The sequence below is a fragment of the Salvelinus sp. IW2-2015 genome, linkage group LG6.1, assembly GCF_002910315.2.
Source record: "Salvelinus sp. IW2-2015 linkage group LG6.1, ASM291031v2, whole genome shotgun sequence".
Classification (NCBI taxonomy): Eukaryota; Metazoa; Chordata; class Actinopteri; order Salmoniformes; family Salmonidae; genus Salvelinus; species Salvelinus sp. IW2-2015.
The window spans coordinates 13,996,738-14,019,695 of record NC_036845.1 but is presented as its reverse complement, the minus strand read 5'-3'; the positions used below and the strand labels follow the sequence as shown (position 1 = coordinate 14,019,695).

The 22,958-nt window shown below is 43.8% G+C and overlaps 1 protein-coding gene across 4 annotated transcripts in view; it reads right to left on the bottom strand.

Moving 5' to 3' along the window:
- Positions 1 to 2,403: 2,403 nt before the first annotated feature.
- Positions 2,404 to 22,958, bottom strand: part of LOC111965143 (inactive phospholipase C-like protein 2) — a 64,723-nt gene continuing 44,168 nt past the window's right edge. For 3 of the 4 annotated variants that reach the window (XM_070444014.1, XM_023989154.2, XM_070444015.1), the window contains exons 3-7: positions 19,630 to 22,113; positions 16,365 to 16,568; positions 11,787 to 11,862; positions 6,800 to 6,909; positions 2,404 to 3,976 (exon numbers count right to left, since the gene is read on the bottom strand). In XM_070444014.1, coding sequence (XP_070300115.1) covers positions 3,770 to 3,976; positions 6,800 to 6,909; positions 11,787 to 11,862; positions 16,365 to 16,568; positions 19,630 to 22,113 — 3,081 coding nt within the window. In that variant the 3' untranslated portion in view covers positions 2,404 to 3,769. The remainder of the gene's footprint in view (positions 3,977 to 6,799; positions 6,910 to 11,786; positions 11,863 to 16,364; positions 16,569 to 19,629; positions 22,114 to 22,958) is intronic. The other variant, XR_002877473.2, reaches the window with a different exon arrangement.

The window sequence follows — 22,958 nt, the reverse complement described above, 5'->3', positions numbered from 1 at the left end:
GAACAGGGTGTTGTTGACTACGTTGTTAGCAGCAGACGAGCAATTCCCTGGACATGCCAGCCGCTAGCTAAACTGATAAGCAGCTCGCTATCTACACATCTCTTTATGTGGAGGCTCCCGGTGTTAGCATTAGCTCTGGGAGTGCTCTATTTATCTGTTTGTGGGCCTTTTTCTCTGAATACTCTGTCTAGTCTTGAGGCTTATGCCCTCGGTCATGATTGCGGTGCTTAGTCTGCAGAGAGGCGCATAGCACTGAGTGCTCTGGATGACCAACACAGGCTTTCTACAAAGGGGACCGTCGAGCGAGAGCAATACGCTCTGGGACGTGCAGTTTAGTGACTGGCAGAGCATGAATTATTCACAGTGAAAAGATAGTATCTTTCTAATACAGGGCTACTGTTTGTTCAGCTGCCTCTGGTTATTCCTAGAGAACGTTGCACAGAAGCCTGACCCATAAATCAGTTATGGATCAAAGGTCTCTTTTCTCTGTGGGTTAAGAAACATAATTTCTCTTGCTCATAACAGTGGCAGGGGTAGAATAGGAGTTTTGAGTGAGCATTGAAAAGGGATGAATGTGGATCGATGGGAGCAGAGCAGTGCTGAGACAAGGTACTGGCTGACTGGCTCCATAGCCTTAGCTCAGTCCAAGGCATCTCCAGGCCATCACGCCATGGCATGCCGGCCGGATGTAGATCCCGAGAATGAGGCCTGGTCCACAGCTAGACTAATGGCCTCTACCACTTCATCACGAAGACCACAGGGAGACTCGCTTCTCAGGCCAGACCAGCGACCAGAGCAGCGACCAGAGGATTGCACGTACACGTACATCTCCGACCATCTCACTCACAAGTCTACAGTAGTCTACAGTGCCTTGCAAGCACAACTGCATAAACAAAATAAACACATACAGCATGAGAGGCTGTCTGTCCTAAAGCAAACATTGGATAGTTTATTTATTAGCCAACGCATCACCCACTAAATATCTAACTTTAGACCTTTCACAATGTTACAAAGCAGATCTATTCCAAACATTCAGATTTCTTTATGGGGAATGTGTCCTCACTGGTTGTTGACGTGATCTGCGAGGCCCCATCTTGTCTGTAGTGCGACTGATACTAACCAGACACTGTTTGTCATGGGCATCCAGAATGGCATTCGAATGGAATCCATTCCCCTCTCTTCTTTTGAGAATGTTTAACAGTAAAGTTTCTATTAGTTTATAGACAGGTTGCCTTGTTTTCAGGTGTAGTCATAAAAATAAAAAAACATTATACCCAGATTTGAGTCATTGCTATAGATGGTGCAGCTGAACTGACATGAATCCCAACTCTCCATATGAGGACTATATGTTTAATTTATAAAAAGTATGACAAAAATACTGTTCAAAAGGTTCATCCTCAACATTACAGGGGGCACACTACCTGCCCTCCAGGACACCTACAGCACCCGGTGTCACAGGAAGGCCAAGAAGATCATCAAGGACCTCAGCCACCCGAGCCACGGCCTGTTCACCCCACTACCATCTAGCAGGCAGAGACAGTACAGGTGCATCAAAGCTGGGACAGAGAGACTGAGAAACAGCTTCTATTTCCAGGCCATCAGACGGTTAAACGGTCACCGCTAGCTGGCCTCCGCCCATTACCATGCCCTGAACCTCAGTCATGGTTCTAACCTGGTACCACCCCGTACTCTACCCTGCATCTTAGAGACTGCTGCCCTATGTACATACTGTAGTCATTAAACACTGGTCACTTGAGTAATGTTTACATACTGCTTTACCCACACATATATATATACTGTATTCTAGTCATGGCGTATCCTATAGAATGTCTTTTTAATTATGTTTTTTTTTATTGCAAGGTATTACTGCACATCGGCAAATCTGTGTACGCGACCAATAAACTTTGATCTATTCTAAATGCTATTTTGTGGTGCTGTACTCTGGTTCGACATACAGGGGACAATCTTTCTGCTTTTCTAAGAACGAGCCTTTGATGTGTTGGGGTGCTTTTCTGTGCCGACAAGTGACCACAATGTAGTGGTCTATCAGGGAAATAAAGTGGAAACAAACTGAGTGAGAAAAAAAAAAAGATTGTGTCTATGTTTTTATGGGTTATCAGCTGTGCGTGCAGGTCTGTGTGCATCTGTGAACATGTGCCAGACACGTCTGTGGTTCGCTAGATATCCCTAGGCTCTTTCCACTCCTATCAGCACACTGTAAACTAATCTATAGAGATCCTTCAGTTCCTCCAGCAGCTCCATGCGATGGCTGGGATATCCAGACCCTGCAGTCTCTGTCTGCCCTTGAACAGTAATAGCATTAATACAACAGAAAACAGCACACTGTAGAATGTTAATGAATGTTCATACGGTCTGTCATTGAATCTGACACCAAATACCATAAACGATTTGATGTGGTTTATTCAGAAGGTTTCAGGAATGAACAGAAAAGCAAAACCGGTATTTAAAAAAAAAAATAATAATAATCTCTCCGTCGGTAAAAATGGTTAACAGTTATAAATACAATAACTGTCACAGCACTGAAGTTTGTGAATTACTTTTTGTACCAGTGTGGGCCCAGTTAAAACACTGGTGGTGAGATCCAGAGGTGGTGGGGGGTGGCTAAAGTTCACCAGGAGCAACGCTGTTTCCGCACTGTGGAGAGAATGAACAAAATACAAACTAGAAGCAACTGGTGGGGAAAAGCAGGTAAAGACGGATGGATGCGAGGAAGAGTATCTCTTTCCTCACCATCCATCACCTTTGTTGACTGATTTGTAGCAAAGAGGCACAGTCATATATGAAACTGTATTCATGAATAGGGGGCTAGTTTGTTACCAGGACGGGTTGAGAAGCTATTATTACTTTGTACACCTTACTCAATCCTCTCACGTGGAATGGTGAAATGATCCCAAAACGTAGGCCTAACGTGTTACTCTCTCCATGGTTCCTTCCCAAAGCAGTTGCTGGCTGTGTTTAAGACTCGACTGCCACCCTTTGGACCACATACTGAGGTTTAAAGTCTCTATCCGTCCCTCGTCTCGACAAAGGAACTCTCCAGTGGGAAAGTGTAAAGGACACCACAATTTCACATCTGTACAGACAAATAAAATAGTTATGTTTCATGGACGAGCCATTTCCTTTACAAAATAAATCTTATTTCTCAAGAATACAATTATAAAATGAAGCACGTTGCAAAAAAAGTAACAGAACTCCATATATACATATACTATTTTGGCAAGTTCATTATTGTAAACAGCTCTCACCTCCCTTTTCTTCTCTCCATTGTTCCTGTTTCCTACTACATTCACAGCTCTAATTTCTGGTTGGTCAGAAACCCGTAAATTGTGCTTAAGAAATCCTCGGACCGTTCAGAGCGGCTCTCCTAGGGTCAGACCCTGGGGTCTGCCTGTAAATAAGTGCACTCTCTCTACAGTAGGTCACTGCTTTAAGACTGTCCCGTGGCTGCAAGTTGACTTGACCCTCCTAGTTGACCTGCAACATCTTGCTGTTGGACGTTGGAGGTGGGCAGGAGGGGTTAAGGGCTTTTTGTGTGGTACCTGGTTAATCAAAGGGAGGTTTGAGTGAGATTGGGGTGGGAATGGAATGGTTGTATACGGCACTGGAATAAGAATAGTTTTGTGTGGCAACGGCACTAGAACAGGTATACTGTAGTCAGGTTTGTGTGGGACTGCGGTAAGGAGGTTTATGTATGCCACTAGGGTAGGGCAAGGGGCTTGGTGGTATGAAGGGTTTAGGGCGTAAGCCTTCAGTTGTCCTCCTCAGAGAGCTCGTCCTCCCCCGTGGCTTTCTCAGGGATGGCATCCAGGCTGCGTGGTCGGGTCCTGGACTCGGAGCCTGCCGTGCTCCCTGATGGCCCGTCCTTACTGAGGTTACAGGTGAGTGCGGCATAGTGGATCTGCTTCAGGTTCTCCTGGACCTCACTCTTTGCGTGCTTCAGCAGGTCCGCCTGGCCCTGGAGGGGAGGCAGGGACATGACAGGAATGGCAATATAGAGACAATGGAGCATGTATCAACAACTTGAATCTCCAGTTTAAACAGAAAGACAAAGGGTGAAACCAATTGTACCTTCAAAAAGGTCACGAAGCGAGAGAGTAGTGTGGTACTGTTTAATCTTAGTTGTATGCGGTCAGACATTGGAGTCCTACATCTCCCCAATGCCCACGGAGCGTAACCGCTGCTTCTGTGTATAATGAATTATGCAGCGTAGCCAAACACTCACCAGGCACAAACTCCATTTCCCGGGGACGGATGTATAAATGATGAGCCCAAACGCTCATGAGGTGAGCATGCAATTAACGCATGCAAATATCACAAATAAATATGCGGAAGGTCATTCCTCGATAATTACCCCTTGCATTGACACAGGGATTAAATGAACGGCATGAAGACAAATACATCAGACAGTGTGTGCAATCTAACTAGCTCAGACATAGGCTCTTATTCCACCGCGCTGCAGCTGAAAAACAAATGTCAATTTAAACCTAGCTACCTTATGTCCCTTCTGTAAACAAACTCTCAAAAAACATCGTTTTTTCCTTATTTAGTGAAGCTCAACTGCACTGTGGAATCATAATCTCTGAAGTGTTCGCTCTGAAGTTGTTTCTTGAATTTAAATTCACTGCTTATGTCTGTCCTCAAAACAAACATTAAGAAACCTCTTACATGTAACTAATTGTAATCAAAAATGTAATCTACGTAATCCCCAAAAGTAATTATTTCTCATGAGATAAACAATAACTAGTAAATGATGCATACTCCAAGGTTAAACTCTCACTTTTCTAGTAAAAATAGTTATAAATTGCAGAGGTGTAGTCACTATTGAGGACACAAGCTTAATTACACAGATCATATTTTCCTACTCAACAAAACTGCATGTATAAGGCTTAAGATTTCACCTTCCTTATAACTGTAAAATACATATTTGTATATTTAGTGTTAGAGAAAATGTGCAAAGTTTCTAAAGGTCTCTATCAAAACGTCGGTCCCATCACTTTGAACATCTCTCAGAGCTCTAGCTTGGCTTCCTGAACTCGTTAGGAACTCGCCTTTCATCTCATTTTAATATTCTCCATCTACAACAAACAAAGTATTTTTTGTTAATCTATTAATTATTTGAGAAATATTACATAAGTATTCAGACCCTTTACTCAGTACTTTCTTGAAGCACCATTGGCAGCAACTACAGCCGAGTCTTCTTGGGTATGACGCTACAAGCTTGGCACACCTGTATTTGGGAGTTTCCCCCATTCTCTGCAGATCCTCTCAAGCTCTGTCAGGTTGGATGGAAAGCGTTGCTGCACAGCTATTTTCAGGTCACTCCAGAGATGTTAGATTGGCTTCAAGTCAGGGCTCTGGCACTCAAGGACATTCAGAGACTTGTCCCCGAAGCCACTCATGCGTTGTCTTGGCTGTGTGCTTAGGGTTGTTGTCCTTTGGAAGGTGAACCTTCGCCCCAGTCAGAGCTCTGGAGAAGGTTTTCGTTAAGGATCTCTGTACTTTGCTCCGTTCATCTTTGCCTCGATCCTGACTAGTCTCCCAGTCCTTGTCGCTGAAAAACACCCCCACAGCATTATGCTGCCACCACACTTCACCGTAGGGATGGTGCCAGGTTTCCTTCGGACGTGTCCCTTGGCATTCAAGCCAAAGAGTTCAATCTTGGTTTCATCAGACCATTGAATCTTGTTTCTCATGGTCTGAGAGTCTTTAAGGGCCTTTTGGCAAACGGGCTGTCATGTGCCTTTTATTGAGGAGTGGCTTCCGTCTGGCCACTCTACCCTAAAGGCCTGATTGGTGGAGTGCTGCAGAGATGGTTGTCCTTCTGGAAGGTTCTCCCATCTCCACAGACGAACTCTAGAGCTCTGTCAGAGTGACCATCAGGTTCTTGGTCACCTCCCTGACCAAGGCCCTTCCCTGATTGCTCAGTTTAGCCGGGCGGTTCCTTCCGGCTCAGTTTGGCCGGGTGGTTGGTGGTTCCAAACTTCTTCCATTTAAGAATGATGGAGGCCACTGTGTTTTTGGGGACCTTCAATGCTGCAGAAATCGTTCAGTACCCTTCCCCAGATCTGTGCCGACACAATCCTGTATCGGAGCTCCACGGACAATTCCTTCGATCTCATGGCTTGGTTTTTGCTCTGACCTGCCCTGTCAACTGTGGGACCTTATATAGACAGGTGTGTCTTTCCAAATCATGTCCAATCAATTGAATTTACCACAAGTGGACTCCAATCAAGGTGTAGAAACATCTCAAGGATGATGAATGGAAACAGGATGCACCTGAGCTCAATTATGAGTCATTGCAAAGAGCCTGTATTCTTACAAAAATAAGGCATCTATTTTTTGTTATTAATGCATTTTCAAAACATTTCTAAAAACCTGTTTTCGCTTTGTCATTAAAGGGGTATTGTGTGTAAATTGCTGACAAATGTGAAAAAAGTCCAGGGGTCTGAATACTTTCCGAGGGCACTATAGGCTTCAGACAGGAGTTGATACAGTCGGAAGAGCGAATTAAATGGTACTAGGGACATCCCTGCTGCAAGTGGTGTCAGATTTCACATCCTGCTTCATACAGGCAGAAGAGACATACTCCTGTGTCTGAGAATCAGGGCTACCACTCAATGCAAGCCATTTTGATCTACGGTGTCCACAGATCGATTTATACGTGACGGTTTTAAACGGTTTATTGGTAGCTAAAATAGATTAAACAAAAGCTAAAAACTGTCACACAAAAAAAGATTGCAAAAACAAATTACTCAAACTAGGTGGTTATTATCCTTACCTTGAGGATGGTTATGTTCCAGGTGAAGCTCTCCACAGCCTTGGCCAGCTTCCTGCCCTTCAGGCCCTCCTTTACCGCCATGTCATGGAGGTTCTCATGGAACTCCATCGCTGGGGAGAGAGGGGTCAGGGGACACATGAGTTTTACGCTCTGTATTCACACACATTTGTCACAGAGGCTAGCATTGACGTACAATGCTCAATGCATTTATATGCTAGGTTTGCATGAAATGCCAATTGGGGTTAGGCAAGTGTCAGCACTATGGGAAAAGTCTTAAGTTAAGGCCTTCACACATTTGGTTTCATTCTTGACGTGTGAGACAATGATAAAACACCAACACACTTTAGATGATCATACGTTAAGTATTCATTTCGGATTCAACCATCTGTCTCTTTGTCAGTTTTGTATGTTTGTCTCTCAGTGTACATACAGTACTAGAACTACCTGGTTCAGTTTTTGTTTTCATTGTCTATAGAAATTACACCAGCCTGAAAACAGCTGCCCAGCAGACAACATGAGGAAGGAAGCAAAGCTGGTGAGGTCAAAATGGAGAGAGACGTCTTCTCTTGAGGGCATGAGAGAAAGAGAGAGCAAGACTAGCATGGGCAGGGCAGACACGACATCCCCTCACTGTGGATTAGCATCAAGGCGCTGAGCAGAGGAGGGACTTGTCTCCCGAGGAGCTCCCTTCCTCCTCTCCTTCCCCTCTTTCCTCCTCCTCCTCTCGGACTGCGTGCTGCTCTCCGTTAGGATACACAGACGAACATTGCCATGTGTTTGATTTGAGTCACGTTGCAGTGGAGTCCACAACATCAGAGCAACAGCTGAGGGTCTGGCCGTTAAGGTGCTCGGTAACTTGGTATACTACTAATAGTTTCACCAGACTCAGACACACACACATACAAACACAAGCTGAAACGGTCGGACTGAGCATGCTCAGATCTATCGCGGCGCTCTATCAGCTCTGGGTCGGTTCCCAGCCCTGTTTGCATTGTTTCCATGGCAACACCAAACACCATACATGTGAGATATACAGTGGGGTGGGTGTGGGTTGGATGGATGGATGGATGTTGAGGAGATTCTGAGGTCTGTGATATTGGAACTCCAGCAGTTAGCACATAGCTGACCTAGATGAAGAGTCGAGACAGAAAATGGCCAAAGAAATGTTCACAAATTAGGCCCTGGTTGAGGCTAGTATTGTATTCTCTTACAGAGAATGCGTAGGGCATAGACTTTTTTTTGTTGGACCATACACAGTCCTAATAATCTGTTCCTCGCAGCAATTTTGAATTTGTGCACTGTGAAACATTTGAATGATTATCCCCACCCTCAGGTGCTGTGCTGCTGTAACTACAGTCACTACTGTTGTACTCATGAAGCATGACTGTGCTGGAAAGACACACACACCAACTCTCAGCAGGGGTTGCTTAGCAACGCAGTGTAGAGTTGGGGGGGCGGGGGACTAATTCTGTCATTCTGAATAAACCCTTTCAAACTCAATTCTCTGCAAGCTTATGTTCGCTGACAGAGACTGTATAGAGCCACCAAAAGGTTCTCAGTCACCTTTGACAGTCCATAACCGAGCAGCAGGTAGGAAAAGGGTTTGCTGTGGCCAATAACAATACAACAGGGATTAGCTTCTTTAGATGGTGTAATCTTCTCCCTCGTCTGCTTGGAGCTCAATAACTCAGCATAATGAACTTGGACCAGAGTGTCCAGTCATAGGAAATATTAATGAAACCGTTTCCCCAAACCTGTATTGTAGCCTAGGCTTACTTGTAGCCTAGGCCAAACCTGTATTGTAGCCTATGTTTACTAGGTTTATTAATAATGGATTGAATTGCAAAAGCAACACATTGATTGAGTGTCCCCAATCCTCCTGAATAGATGATACATTTGACCCTGTAGAATAATCACCTACTGCATTTACTGGCCATTACTGTAATGGGGTTTTCCCATTAATCTTATGTTCCACATTTTCCCTTTAGCTTGTTTTTTTTAGGCAGTTTGTAAAAGTTAACCTAGGTGGGACCTGTTATAAGCATTACTCTGTCCAGACTAGGTGTATTTTGAGGTTCAACTATTGAATTGTCCCAGATGTTATTTGGTACCTGTGTGAGTGTCGAGTATTGTATTTGATCTGTGCGCTTTAGACAGTAAGTCTAAAGGTGCGGCAGGATAGTCTAGTGGTTAGAGCGTTGGGCTAGTAACCGAAAGGTTGCAAGTTCGAATCCCCGAGCTGTCAAGGTACAAATCTGTCATTCTGCCCCTGAACAAGGCAGTTAAAACCCACTAGGCCATCATTGAAAATAAGAATTTATTCTTAACTGACTTGCCTAGTTAAATAAAGGTAAAATAAGTACTGAGCTTTGTTTATTGTTACCCAGAGGGTCTTTTGAGGCGGTTTGCTCTCTGAGCAGTTATGATGGATTACTCCGAACTCCAGTAGCTTTTTGCTGGAATGTTCTGCTCACTGTCCGGAGGGAATACAGTTTGTATTGACCCATTTTCCACTCACACTCACATCTGACAATACGTATCAATGAAATTACCACATCTGCTGTGTCCTATTTTGCAAAATGTCAGTGGTTGAATCCAGCCCAGTAGATTTGATATGGTGCCTGGTAGTGACCAGAAGGCTTGGGCAGCTAATGTGGAAGCCCATGTTTAACTTGTTTAGTTGTCTTGTGTGCCCATATTAACTAATGAAATAATACAAATGCATATGAAGCATTTCCTAGCTTCAGTAGCCTATCGTTTTGGCTCAACTGAGTGGCCTAGTTAGGTACATTTTAGGGATGGGAATTTGAAAGAATCTCTGTGTTTGAGTACTCAATGGAAATAATGGAGTACTCACATGTTAGCGTGAAACGGGGCTGAAGGCAAAAAAGTTTGCGCTATGCTGGTTGTTCTGATACAGAACTGAAAACCAAACTTAACACATTTTTCACTGCACTTGACATACTTCAAAGAATACACACACCTTACCCGAGTTTGAAATTGTCAGTGCTTATAAATGTAACCAACTACATAGTTGCATTTGTGAATTTCGAGTACTTGTATTCGAGTAATTAGTAAACAAATGCAAACTTTAAATCGAGTACTGTGTACGTGTGCCCATCCCTAGTTACTTTTAGGTTCATTTTTCATAGACATTTCAAAAGATTAGAGGCAAATAGCCATACATTGAAAAAGTGTGATGGTTTCATAGCAACTTTGAAGAGGAATGCTTCCAGACTATAGACACAATATACTGTAATACTACAGATCTAGCAAACACCAAAAAGTGAACCATCTGAGCACAATTCCATATCACCCTGCTGCCTAGAGACAGAGTTGTTTTTGTTGTCTCTTTCAGCACCATTCCTTTAGGCAGTTCACATCTTAACTCTCAGACTACCAATGGCTAATGTCTCGGGCAGCAGCTTGAAGGCAGGTCCTGTAGGTGTTGTGATGAATACTAAGAAGAGGAGACGACGGCGAGAAGCCATTGATTTGCGACGCACACCTCAGTTAAAAAGACACACTCCTCTGCCCCCTTGATGAGCCAAGACAATAGACTATGAATATTTTATTATCTGGAAACCAATAAATCCCAGCCCCCGGAACGACGGCCCGATTGTTCTTCACTCGGCGCTCCAAGCAAGTTACTCCATGATAAATGAAACATCTACAATGCTTAGATGGGAAACATTGCTGAAATACGCTGCATTAGATTAAAGACGTCTAAATGATTGAATATGATTTTATTTGTACTGTAGTAAATCTACAGGTCAATTTTATGCTGCTTTTAAAGCACACAATTTGGTTTTGCAGAGTTTGAACCACTAGAGCTCTTTCTGGAAAAATCCACCTTGTTGAGTTCCCCTCATAAATGGGGGAAGGAAGAGAGAGTGAACATTCTGACAGCTTCTCAAGCCAAGACTCTCCCACCTTGGAGCGAGGGGTGGGATCTCTGCCAGCGTGTTCCATTGATGAGCTGCCAATCACACTATCAAGGCTCCAAGATCATCCCGATCCCCCACGTCTCAGAGCAGACTGGATTAACACTGCCCCTGCCCAAGTCAAGTCAACACATTATGCAGGGCCAGAAGGCTATTCTCACCAAAGGAGTGGGATAAACAGTGCTAAGAGCACAGATATAATAAAATTGCAAGAGCACACAAGCTGCAATATATCAAAGTGCAAACGCAGAATTCTCCTAACAATGAGATCAATTATTTTCCGATCAATTGCCCAGACAAAAAAATTTAAAACTATGTTCATCCATTCTGGTAAATGAGTCCCGTTCATTTGTTATAAATGGGATTGATCTCATTCTGCACGTCTTGTAGCGGTGCGGTTCCTGGAGGAAACCAGGCATAAAGAGACCGCAGCCGCCTGCCAGTCTTTGATGTTGTTCTGTTCAGAACCTGGGTGTTTACCACCTCAGCTGCAACCCTCCTAATTAGAGGAGCAGCGAGGCCGACGCCGTGAGAATCATCAAAAACCAGGCACATCCAAAGCAGCGTTTCAAAGCATCCGGGTCACAGAAATGAGCATGAATCAAATGTTAATAACTCTTATGTAACAGGGCCGGCATAATCAGTCCATCTTTTTTGTTAGCTGCCGCTCTCCATGGCATACTTCAGAGAGGGGGGATGATTGTATATGAAAGGAAGAAGGAAAGATCTGAGCGACAGTGGATCTTTGCAGAGAAATGGGCTTTTCATGCTAAACGTCGCTCTTTATTCAGCTCTATCCCTCTCGAGCGTTGGGCCAGTAACCGGAAGGTTGCTGGATCCAATCCCCCGAGCTGACAAGGTACAAATCTGTCGTTCTGCCCCTGAGCAAGGCAGTTAACCCACTGTTCCCAGGGTGCCGAAGACGTGGATGTCGATTAAGGCAGACGCCTGCACCTCTCTGATTCAGTTAAATGCGGAAGACACATTTCAGTTGAATACATTCAGTTCGACAACTGACTAGGTATCCCCTTTCCCTTTCTTACCTGCTTTCTGGGTTAGCAGTATTCGGTCGTAGACTCCCTCAGAGTTCTCCAGCAGAGTCTTGCTGGTCTGGATCATCTGTCAGGAGAGGAGAAAACACAGTCCATTTGAACCTCTTTATTCCCTTTACAGCAGCCAAGCATCCTGTGGTGGTGAGCAATCTTCATTTTGCGGAGTATGTATCCAGTGCGGGGGAGAAAGAAGCCTAGGCCCTTATTACAGAGATAGAAGGGCCAAGTAGCGGGAGTTGTGCTGAGGCACGGTAAAAACAGAGGGAGGGGAGTGGATCAGAGCATGTTATTGAAAGTTGCAAGACAACTAGGGTATTACAGTAATTGCATATTACCGTTATAAAAGTCCTGTTTCAGAGTTGGTCTGAAAACATGTGATTTAAAGAGTAGGTTATTATTGTTTATTACAGCAATCTGTTGTAAATAGGAGAGGCTTAGTTCAGAGGCGTAACGCAGCCTTATCTGTGGCATTACAGCTGGGTAGCGGACCGCTAAATTTAGCTCCCTGCCTTAATTAAGTGCACACACTTCTGACCTCAATGACTGTGTTGAAATTGTCATGGTGGCTCTGATCACAGATAAGAGGGCCCATTTGCACTTCTAATGCCTGACGAAAAAATAAACACCCCAAAATACATCCCTGGTACATCGGGGGTATTTCGGGAGGTTAATGATGCGTGTGTTTACTGTCATGGATCCTGGTAAATACCCACTGCACGACCCAGGAGCCGTAGACACGGGTACGACCATCTGGCTCTTTCTCCTTTCTTACCGTCTCTCGGAGTGCAATTAATATGATCATCTGAAGGAAATTATGTATCATCTAAAATTAGAATAGGTTTCTTAATGCGATTCTGGGGCGAGATGACACAGTTACGGCAGCCTTCCGTTTCAATTAGTGCCACGGGTGCTGGGCTTTATGTTCGCTGCTCTGGCGTAATTGACTTGTACATTCCCTCAGTGACTTAAGAGCACTGCAAGGTCACATAATAAAAGCAGGCGGTCTTGTTCTATTGCCAAGGCAGACCGGGCGGGGGGCTTGGGGTGGGGAGCGTGGGCAGCTGTTTCAGCAGAGCTCCAGTTGCCAAGTCAATCTCTGACGGTCGGCCGGTGACCCAACAATATGGCCCCCCCGAGATCGATCCCTGTTGCTGTGCCAGTTTTCCAGCCAGTGAGAAAGAGGAGAGTACCTACTTAGGAGCATTGAGAGCGATGTGACAGGAGCTGAGGGGATCAGCAGCACTGTGACTGTGTGTCTGTGACAGCCTGTCCATGGTGGACTGCTGGGCTGGGCGTTCCACTTCAGGCAGTGAAAAGGGAGATGAAGGTTTCAAACAGACTCCAGCCCTCTATTACCTAATATCCCCACTTGGGTGTAAAGCAATTAGAAAATGTTCTTTGGTGATACATCATTTGAAAATTAGGAGTGACTTACAAAATTATTTGAAAGCACTGACAATTAATAATATGGCCTATATATTTATTGAGGTGGGCATCAAACCTAGTTTTGCGAGGGCAACCCAGAGCATTCCTACAGTCTGTGATGAGTGTAACACGTCGTGACTAAGCTGAGGGAGGCGGGCGGGGTGTGTGAGGGAGGAGGGGGGGCTGTTTGTGACAGTCCACAGCTGCAGTAACAGGGCTGGAGGCTGTCAGGCACACTGATTACTTTACTAATGGGTGAAGAAATTACAGCCTTGGTGACAGACAACGCAACATGGGGAGGTATTTATAGTGGATTGAGAGGTAAGCAGCTGAACTGAACGCTGGCTTTGCTCGCTAAATACTAGCGATGGTGATTTGTGTATTTTGTGGTGCTACTGGGAGTGTTTTACAAGGCTTCAAAATGGTAATGGTTATCATAAACAAACTACTACTTTGTAACACATCGGTACTTCCCTACATTTTTTCTAGAAAAATCTACAACACGAAGAACATCACATTAATTTAAGATTAATTCCATTTCTGCAGAGGAGCACTTTGAAGATACTGGAAGAGTCCACATTTACTTTTAATCTGCAAACAAAACCAGACAAACCCATAAAAGAATAGTTTATATCTACAGTTGAAGTCCAAAGTTTACATACACCTTAGCCAAATACATTTAAACTCAGTCAGTTAGGATCACCATTTTATTTTAAGAAGGTGAAATGTCAGAATAATAGGAGAGAGAATGATTTATTACAGCTTTTATTTCTTTCATCACATTCCCAGTGGGTCAGAAGTTTACATACACTCAATTAGTATTTGGTAGCATTGCCTTTAAATTGTGTAACTTGGGTCAAACGTTTCAGGAAGCCTTCCACAAGCTTTCCACATAAGTTGGATGAATTTTGGCCCATTCCTCCTGACAGAGCTGGTGTAACGGAGTCAGGTTTGTAGACCTCCTTGCTCGCACATGCTTTTTCAGTTCTGCCCATAAATGTTCTATAGGATTCAGGTCAGGGCTTTGTGATGGCCATTTTGCCACAACTTTGCTTGGTGTCCTTGTCCATTTGGAAGACCCATTTGCGACCAAGATTTAACTTCCTGACTGAAGTCTTCAGATGTTGCTTCACTATATCCACATCATTTCCCTCCTCATGATGCCATCTATTTTGTGAAGTGCACCAGTCCCTCCTGCAGAAAAGCACCCCCACAACATGATGCTGCCACGCCCGTGCTTCACAGTTGGGATGGTGTTCTTCGGCTTCCAAGCCTGAGCGGTATGTCGGCTGCGCGGTCCCATGGTGTTTATACTTGCGTACTACTGTTTGTACAGATGAACGTGGTACCTTCAGGCGTTTGGAAATAGCTCCCAAGGATGAACCAGACTTGTGGATGTCTACAATATTTTTCTGAGGTCTTGGCTGATTTATTTAGATTTTCCATGATGTCAAGCAAAGAGGCACTGAGTTAAGGTAGGCCTTGAAATGCATTCACAGGTACACCTCCAATTGGCTCAAATGATGTCAATTAGGCTAATTGACATCATTTAGGCTAATTGACATCATTTAGGCTATCAGAAGCTTCTAAAGCCATGGCATCCTTTTCTGTAATTTTCCAAGCTGTTTAAAGGCACAGTCAAATTAGTGCATGTAAACTTCTGACCCACTGGTCAGAAGTTTCTGTGAGAAATACAGGCAAGGGGCGTGTCAGCATAATTGTATTTATTCCTTTTGGAGCAGAATGTCCTTTTAAAATGTCACCCAAACTGAGCTTCTCAGTCCTTCTACATAAAATGTATCCGGGGGACGACGACACACGACTGGATCTTCGTTCTCTTCACATTTTCATCAAATTTCCTGAGGACACACGAGTCATTGTCTAACGCTTAACTCATGATCCAAACTTCACTGACGCCTGTCCATGACTCTCAATGAGTGAGACACTTTTGAGTAAAATTACACAAGACTCAATTGTTCTCAGGTTAGTTAGCACATTACCTTCATGCTCTGTGTGGAGGTTCTAAAGTCAAGAGAAAGACATTATGAATACATTAGGTAGATGACATGCTATGCTAATGGTGTACTAATGCAGTCTGTAGCCTTTGAACTGTGTTTCTACAGTGGATAATAAGCTTCACCAATACTTCTCCAGGATTTATGCTTTGTGCTCAGCAAACATGTCTGACACAGAAAACAGCTGGTGTCAAATAGAAATATCAAAAGTAAGTAATATTTTAAAGCGTATTCAATACATATTCAGAGCAAATAGGCTACAGATTTGAGAATGAAATATCAGATGTTCCTAGAGTGTTTTTCCATGGCCACATTGGATAATCTAGCAGAGCTTTCAAGTTGTTGTTAACTTGCGTTCTGTATTGTAGCATATACATTCGATAAGTAATGAAATATTCAAAATGGGGACAATGGGCATTCTATAACACTCTTGTATTATTAAGGTACATTGATTACGGTGAGGTGTAAGGCGTAATAGGTCTGTATTGAAATAGCCTCAATGACGCATTATAAACTGGGTGTTCAGCCCTGAATGCTGATTGGCTGACAGCCGTGGTATTTGAGACCATATACCATGGGTATGACAAAACACGTATTTTTACTGCTCTAATTACATTGGTAACCAGTTTATAATAGCAATAAGGCACCTCTGGGGTTTGTGGTATATGGCCAATATACCACGGCTAATGGCTGTATCCAGGCACTCTGCGATGCGTCGTGCATAAGAACAGCCCTTAGCCGTGGTATATTGGCCATATATAATTAAGGCCCGAGGAGGTGTGGTATAACTTCAGTCCTTTGTCAACATTGATTAAATTACTTGATTAAAACAACTCTCCCCTATTACCTAACCCGCTTAACCCCATGTTACCATTCAAATCCCACTAACCCCTCTTGACTTGATTAGAATCAAACTAATGTTCTAGGTGTTTTGAGGTTGTTTTTACAATCAGCACATTAGTGGTGGTCTTAATGAGAAAGGCTTTTATTAAGATTAAAATATGCAGTAAGATCCCGGATTTCAAGTCCTGGTCCTAAAAAAGAATGTCCTCGATCAACTAACCTTATAAAACAAAGGAAATGTAAAAAAAACATGATACTGTTCAAACAAAAGTCCTCCTGTACTCACCATGTCATAGGTGGCGACCACCTTCTTCAGGACATCTGGTAGCTGGCCCTGGGGCTCCATGGTGGGGTACTGGTCCTTGAGGTTGAACACCAGGAGGGGGTTGTTGTCAGCCCCTGTCAGCCGGGAGGACAGGGCCAGGATGCACTGCTTCAGGTTGGCCACCGCCGAGAGGCCACATAGTTCCTTGAAGGGCACTATGGCATTCTGCAAAGGAACATGAAAGCTTGGGTTGGTGTCCTGATGATGAACTAAAGACTAAGCATGTTGTTGTATTGAAGACAAAGAACACTGGACAAAGTGGAAGATAAAAGCTTGAGTTGGTTTCTATAATGGACAAGATGCAACATATTGTACTGCAGACTAGGGATGTGACAAATTAAACAATTTTGTTAAAACAATAAGAAAATTGTATCAAATTCCATGTGAATTGACAATACAGATGCGCTGCTGCCAGCAACGGTTTGGGAGTCCCTTTCAGATGGTTAAGCATGGCACCTGTACTGCCATTAATGTACCTCAATTCAACCTCGCAATGTTTGCATTTCCTTCTCAAAGTATTGCCATACAAGACTTTGCTGCTGTCGCTTGCCATTTTTCCAACTGTTAACGACAATGACGTAGTGGTGGAAAGTAGACTTCAAAATAATTGATTCCTCGACTCACATTTCTGAGTGTCACGATTCGATTCCGCTAGGAATTGACTCCTAAGATTTTGTATTTTTAGAACGGAGGAGACTGTGTTTTCGGGAAGTACGGCAACTAATCAAACACTTGCATCTTTCAGAGCGAGCTAGTGAGGGATGGAGAGAGAGAGGGGAGGGGCATAGTATAGGCAGGTCGACCAACAGGCAGACAGTCAGAACCGTGCACCAGGCCTAGGCTATATCGGCAATCAAAAGCTCTATCTCGCAATTTCTTGGCCTGCAATGTCTTGCAACTTCAGTAAAGCAGGGCCGATCATCAATGAATAAGCTAGGATATAGATGAGAGAGATGCAACACGTCAGTCTCACACAGTATCGGCACATATGCATGGGTTCGCTTCACACCGTTTACTTTCTGGATCTACATAAAAATAAAAATAAATATTTTTCGGTTAGGGATCCCAATTTCTTTAACATTTAAACTTTCACACCCCTATTGCAGACAAAGTTGCAAAACAGTATTAGCCTCAAGGATATTAGGGCATGAATGACAAGTGAATTATTACGGTTCAGAGTTCCTGTTTGTTTTCATTTCAGTTTGGTTTGTTTTAGTCATTTAAGATAAAGCTCACTGCCGTGACAGTTCACTTGAGTAATTATCTCATTCAGTTGGTTCATTTAATTCATTATGACTGAAGATCAGTGATTAGATGATTCCTAATGTTTTCAATTATCTAACATAGAAAATAACAACTGAGCTCTGTTAAGTTACCTAAGTTAATGTGGCCTATGTAGTTACTAATTAACAGGCTAGAAGCAGAAGTACAAGTACAGAGAACACCCTGTGATAGGAAGTAGTTAAGAGTACTTGTTACCTTCGAGGACTTTTGTTGGTTTTTGTTAGTCATTCGATAACACACACACACGAAATCCGAACCTTCCTGTGAAAGGCCCAATTTAAACAGCGTGTAAACAACCCGGAGGACAAACAGTTCACAGAGAGAACGCCCAAGATGTGTTAGTATCAGGGCCAGTGGCCTGTTATCACATGATGACTGCAATGTAAACAGAGCGACCAAAATAAACCTAATACACAATGCATGATGCACCACAAAAGACCAACCACAGAGTGGGGGAACAATCGATTATGCGACTTCCTTCTGACACATTGCTCAGTATTGCTTCAGTGGGAAAAAGATGGCGAAGATCAGAAAATACCAGCTGTTTGAAGTAGGCTAGCTCATGGGGGGCCTAGTGGGAAGCTAGTGAGCACACAGGAATGCACAAAAGCAGATGGATAGTCTGAACAGGCAAATTGTCATGTGGGTACTGGGTAACAATAGCCTACTATTCATCTTTTGGTCGATATCTTTCCGTTATGTCCTGTTTCAACCAATAAAATATTGATCATTGCGCCTAACAGCACTGAGTGCAAATTTGAAGTAAAACACCATATCTGTTTTTTGCTCTTTTAAAAATAGGTGACGTACTAGACTCATTTCCACTCCAATTCAACATAATTTGTGGTAATCTGTCCTTTAGACTGCATACAGTAATCTCCTTCTAGAATTATTACTGACAAGCACATAAGCGCCACAGTGCAGTATTACATAACACGTTTTCCATTTTATATATTAGAAGGTATGCTCATAAGCCACTACCTGGATATCTGAATATCAGCCCCAGGCCTCAGTGCTCCAGTGGGGATGTCACCAGACTGCCTCTGAGCTTCGAAGTCTCCTTGAGTCTGTCTCGACTGTTGTGCAATACACATGGATTAGATCAAATCTGATTAAATCAAGCTTGGTGGTTTTGTTTTCTCTTGCCAAAAGGGGCTGTCTTTTTAGATGCTACACAGCCTTTGTAGTAAATCTTGCTGTGATCCCCACTTGACTCTAGGGGTCAGTGTTCATATTCTAACAAAAACGTTCCCATGTAGGCGGATGAGTAAATAAACTTGATTCAAACGGCTCATCCACGACTTTATTAAAGCATGCACATTCCCCCCAAAATATGACATAATGTAGGCTAGCCTGGCCAATATAAACTGGGCATAAATTGATGTTTTACAAGTCAATCCTTATGGATGGATCGAAATGTACAGAATGGTTACCCAGGCCTACCTGTTTGACAGACTAAATTAGGCTATAGGCTGTGGCTACTATAACCATTTGTGTGGTATTAAAAAAGATTATGTAGAATTGCATGACATTATAATAAAAATTACTTTTTCCCCCTCGGACCTGCAAATACAATAATAGATTCACGCAATGATTTTACTATGAAGGAGAACTTTCTATCCCTACTGTTGTCCATGGTGTCTGCCAACCCATAACCTTCTGGCCCGCAGCCCTGTGCGCTATAAAGAATTCCTGCGTTGCCCTGTAATGCTCTGGTCTCTCCAAGACATGAGGGTAAACGGTAGGCATGTTCTCTGCTATCCACTTTGTTTTAATTATTATTTTGGTTATAGGGGATGGTCACTTTAAAAAAAAAATTGAACGTTCAGTGAGGGATTAGGTAAAATATATTTTGCTTAAGGGAGGGCCATCCAGTTTCATTTCAGAGGAGGTCCGATTTTCTCCATGTAACCCTTATTACAAATAATGTTCACTCCCTTACCTGCATGTTTTCTCTGAGGTCGGTGGCTTCCCTCAGTGGCAGTATGGCTGTCTTGAAGATGTCYTCCACAGCCTTGATGACCAGKACRCTCATGGTGGCGTACTCCCGACTTCTCTTGCCCTTACGCACAGACAGTCCCCTCTTGTGAGGCTTGCCCCCYCCCCTTCGGTTGGTGATGGCCACATGGACYAARAGCCAGGCGTGGGGAAGGACTTCCCCCGTTAGCGATTGTAACGGTYTGTGCCGGAATCCCGGCTGGAGACACTCGAAGGGGATTGTGTACTGGCCGATGAACTCYTCGCCAATGTAGTCATCATCAAGCACCACGAAGCGCACCATGGCCAYCTCAGGTAGGTTTATCTGAAACTCAAAGCTTTCGTCAAACAGTGGGTTCTCCCCATTCTGATTGACAGTTTTAGTCCTTTGCTCTGCACAATCAGCAGGGATGCCATGGATCTCCACATAGACGTAAGGGTCAACAACATCTCCTTTGGCGCCTGAGCCTTTGGGTTTGGGGAAGTTTTGTCCACTTATGATCTTTATGTGCAAGAGCTGAGGAGACACACCAGGCACTGAGTCTTTAGTGTTGGCACTGAAATATGACACCTGCTCCCTCATTATGGCTGGTCGCAACACATAACCACAGTTCCCATTCTGACGGAACCAGCCAATGTTTAGGTCCATCATCAGGCCGGGGGTCTGGTAGTTCATTGCTACGATCTGGCAACCACACTTCCAGAAGTCCTGAGGGTTCATGTTACTGGAGTCAATCCGCATTGGGCTGGGGTAGACTCTCGCCAATAATTTCTTGTTGTAGTTAACAAAGTCGCCTGGGAATTCACTGGCACAGCGACTGGCAAAAACCTCATTGAACGAGCAAAGTTCCCAGTGCCTCTGGCTTTGGAAAGCTGTTGGGAAGTCTTTGAACGCAATCGATTTACACAACGTTACCAGGTCAGAGAGGTCCTTGGACAGCTGGAACTTTTTCAGTGGGATGCTCTGTTTTTCGTTGGCTTCAATGTTCATTCTTTGGGACATCTCAGCCCCCTCATCCTCATCAGTCACTTCGCCCTCCGAGCTAATGCAGATCGTGCCCAGCTTCTTCCCCTTCAGCAGGATTTTACACTTGAGGTCAAAGGGTGAGGGCAGGTAGCTGTCCTCAGYTGAKGGTGGATCCATGTYAATCTTATCACCAAGAATCTTTTTCAAGTGCTGAAACATGACCCTCTGCTGCTTTAAGGAGCAGTGGTTCTCCAGACACAATATCACGGGAAAGTCAGATGCAACAAAGGCATATTTGTTGATGACGTCACAGACACTGCGGAAGACTATCTGCGAGGTCATTGTGTGGCCAGTGTAAATGACAGGCTCATTATCTGGTCCATCCCAGACATCTAGTTCTACGCTACGACAGCCCATCTTGAGGGCACGGATGTAGCCTGTAACGTCAGAGGGGCCTCTAAACTGATCCTCGATCAGGTATGTGTTGTGGGAAGCGTTGATGTAATAGTGGGACAAGGGCTGGTTCATGTCCTGACACACTGTTTTTTGTTCAGGGTCAAAMATGTGGCACTCTGGCGACATGAGATAATTGGTAAACCCATCAAGGGAGAGCCAGCCCTTGAGCTGCCCCTCTTTGGAAGGTTCATAGCTCTGAATGACCTCCAGACTGGTGTCTTCACTTACTTGTGCCATACCCTGCTCAGCCTCCAGAAACATAGTTAAGTCCTTGGTATCTAGAAATTCCTTGTTGCTAGAGAACTGGACAAGAAGGAAATACATTTCTGGTCTTGTGCAAAGGTCATGAAAGACTTCAATGAACTCCTCCTTAGTCACACCACATCCCACCTTATCTTTAGATTTGTGAAACTCCTTYAACTTGAGTTCAATCTTKARYTTTTTGAGWCCAGGGTTTAGGTTTTTAATTAGCTGKACYGCAGCACARAGACTGATYTGCTTGCTGTTGTTMGCATCAGCCTSCTCAAAGAGGTCACCGAGCCAGGAGGAGCGCATGTTGTTCTGGTTGCTRTCAATCATATTCAYMGTGTGTTTCCCATAGGATATCAGGTATCTAAGCCCGGTCACCCATATGTTGGCCATATCGGCAGAGTTTGCAACCAAGTCCAAAGACTCATAGTTCTCCCCATAGATGATTGAGAAGGCACAGTCCTCTGATATCTGATCATATATTCCGTTGGTCCTAAAAGTTTCGGTGTTTCTCCCTGTCCGCACCTCTTTGATGGACTTGACATCAATTTTGGCTTTCTCTGACTCTTTTTTGGAGGGTTCCCACCTTAGAGACTGCATGTCGGCGTCCAGGAGGAAGTAGCGGTGGTAAACGCGGGAGTTGGAGCGGACCTTCTTCAGTTCAGAGCCGTCCACCATGGCGTTGATGCAGTCGCTCGCACTGCTGATCTTCTTCTCAGTGGGCATGCTGCTGAACGAAACCGTCTTCTTCCTCTCTTTGCGCTGCCTCGAGCCATCCTAAGGAAGAGAAAAGCAAAAACCTGATCTGTAAACCAGTAGAACATAAGTATATCACTTTAAATTTAGAGGTAAAAAGAGGAGCTGAATAGTCTTTCAATCACTTCTCTGAGCAGGAAGCAAAATATTTGATTTGAGATATACTATAGGCCAACTGAAAACGTGGGAGTGGGGGTATTCCCGACTCTGTATGACTAAGCATTGGCGCATGTGTCTGGATATTGAAATGGGTTGATTATTTCCCTGCCATGTGCGAAATCTATTTAACTCCTTAGCATTCCTTGATGATTGGAGCTGGCTAATGTCAGTGTTTGACTTCTAACTGCATTATCGTGAGCATTGCTTTTCAGAGCGAAAACTATTTACTAGATCTCTATAAAACAGTATTTTACCGGTCAGGCTTAACCACTGAGGAACTATGTATTCATTAATTAAGCACAGTTTCAGATGACCAAAAAAAACACTGATATAATTTCTTAAAATAGCCATGAGGAGCTTTGTGAAGTATAAAACATAATGTTCAAATATTGGGCATAATGCAGCGGTATGGCAGCCTGCTAATTCTCTTTGTCCATGTTGCTGCTGGTGATGGCAGGCCTTTATGGTCTAGAGGTCATCAATGTTTCCTTTTCAGCCCTACCTCTCAGAGCCCAGAGGGAGAGAACTATCGAACTAAACTTGGCTCAATAAAGAAAATAATTACAACATTTCTGTGAAATGCGTGCAGTTAAATTCTTGACTCTGTGGAAGCAAGTCACACTCAGATCAATGAGGAAGAGACCAGTACATGGGATACAATCAGTTGGGCTTAGGCAGTAGGGATGGGGATTTGAAATAATTTCACT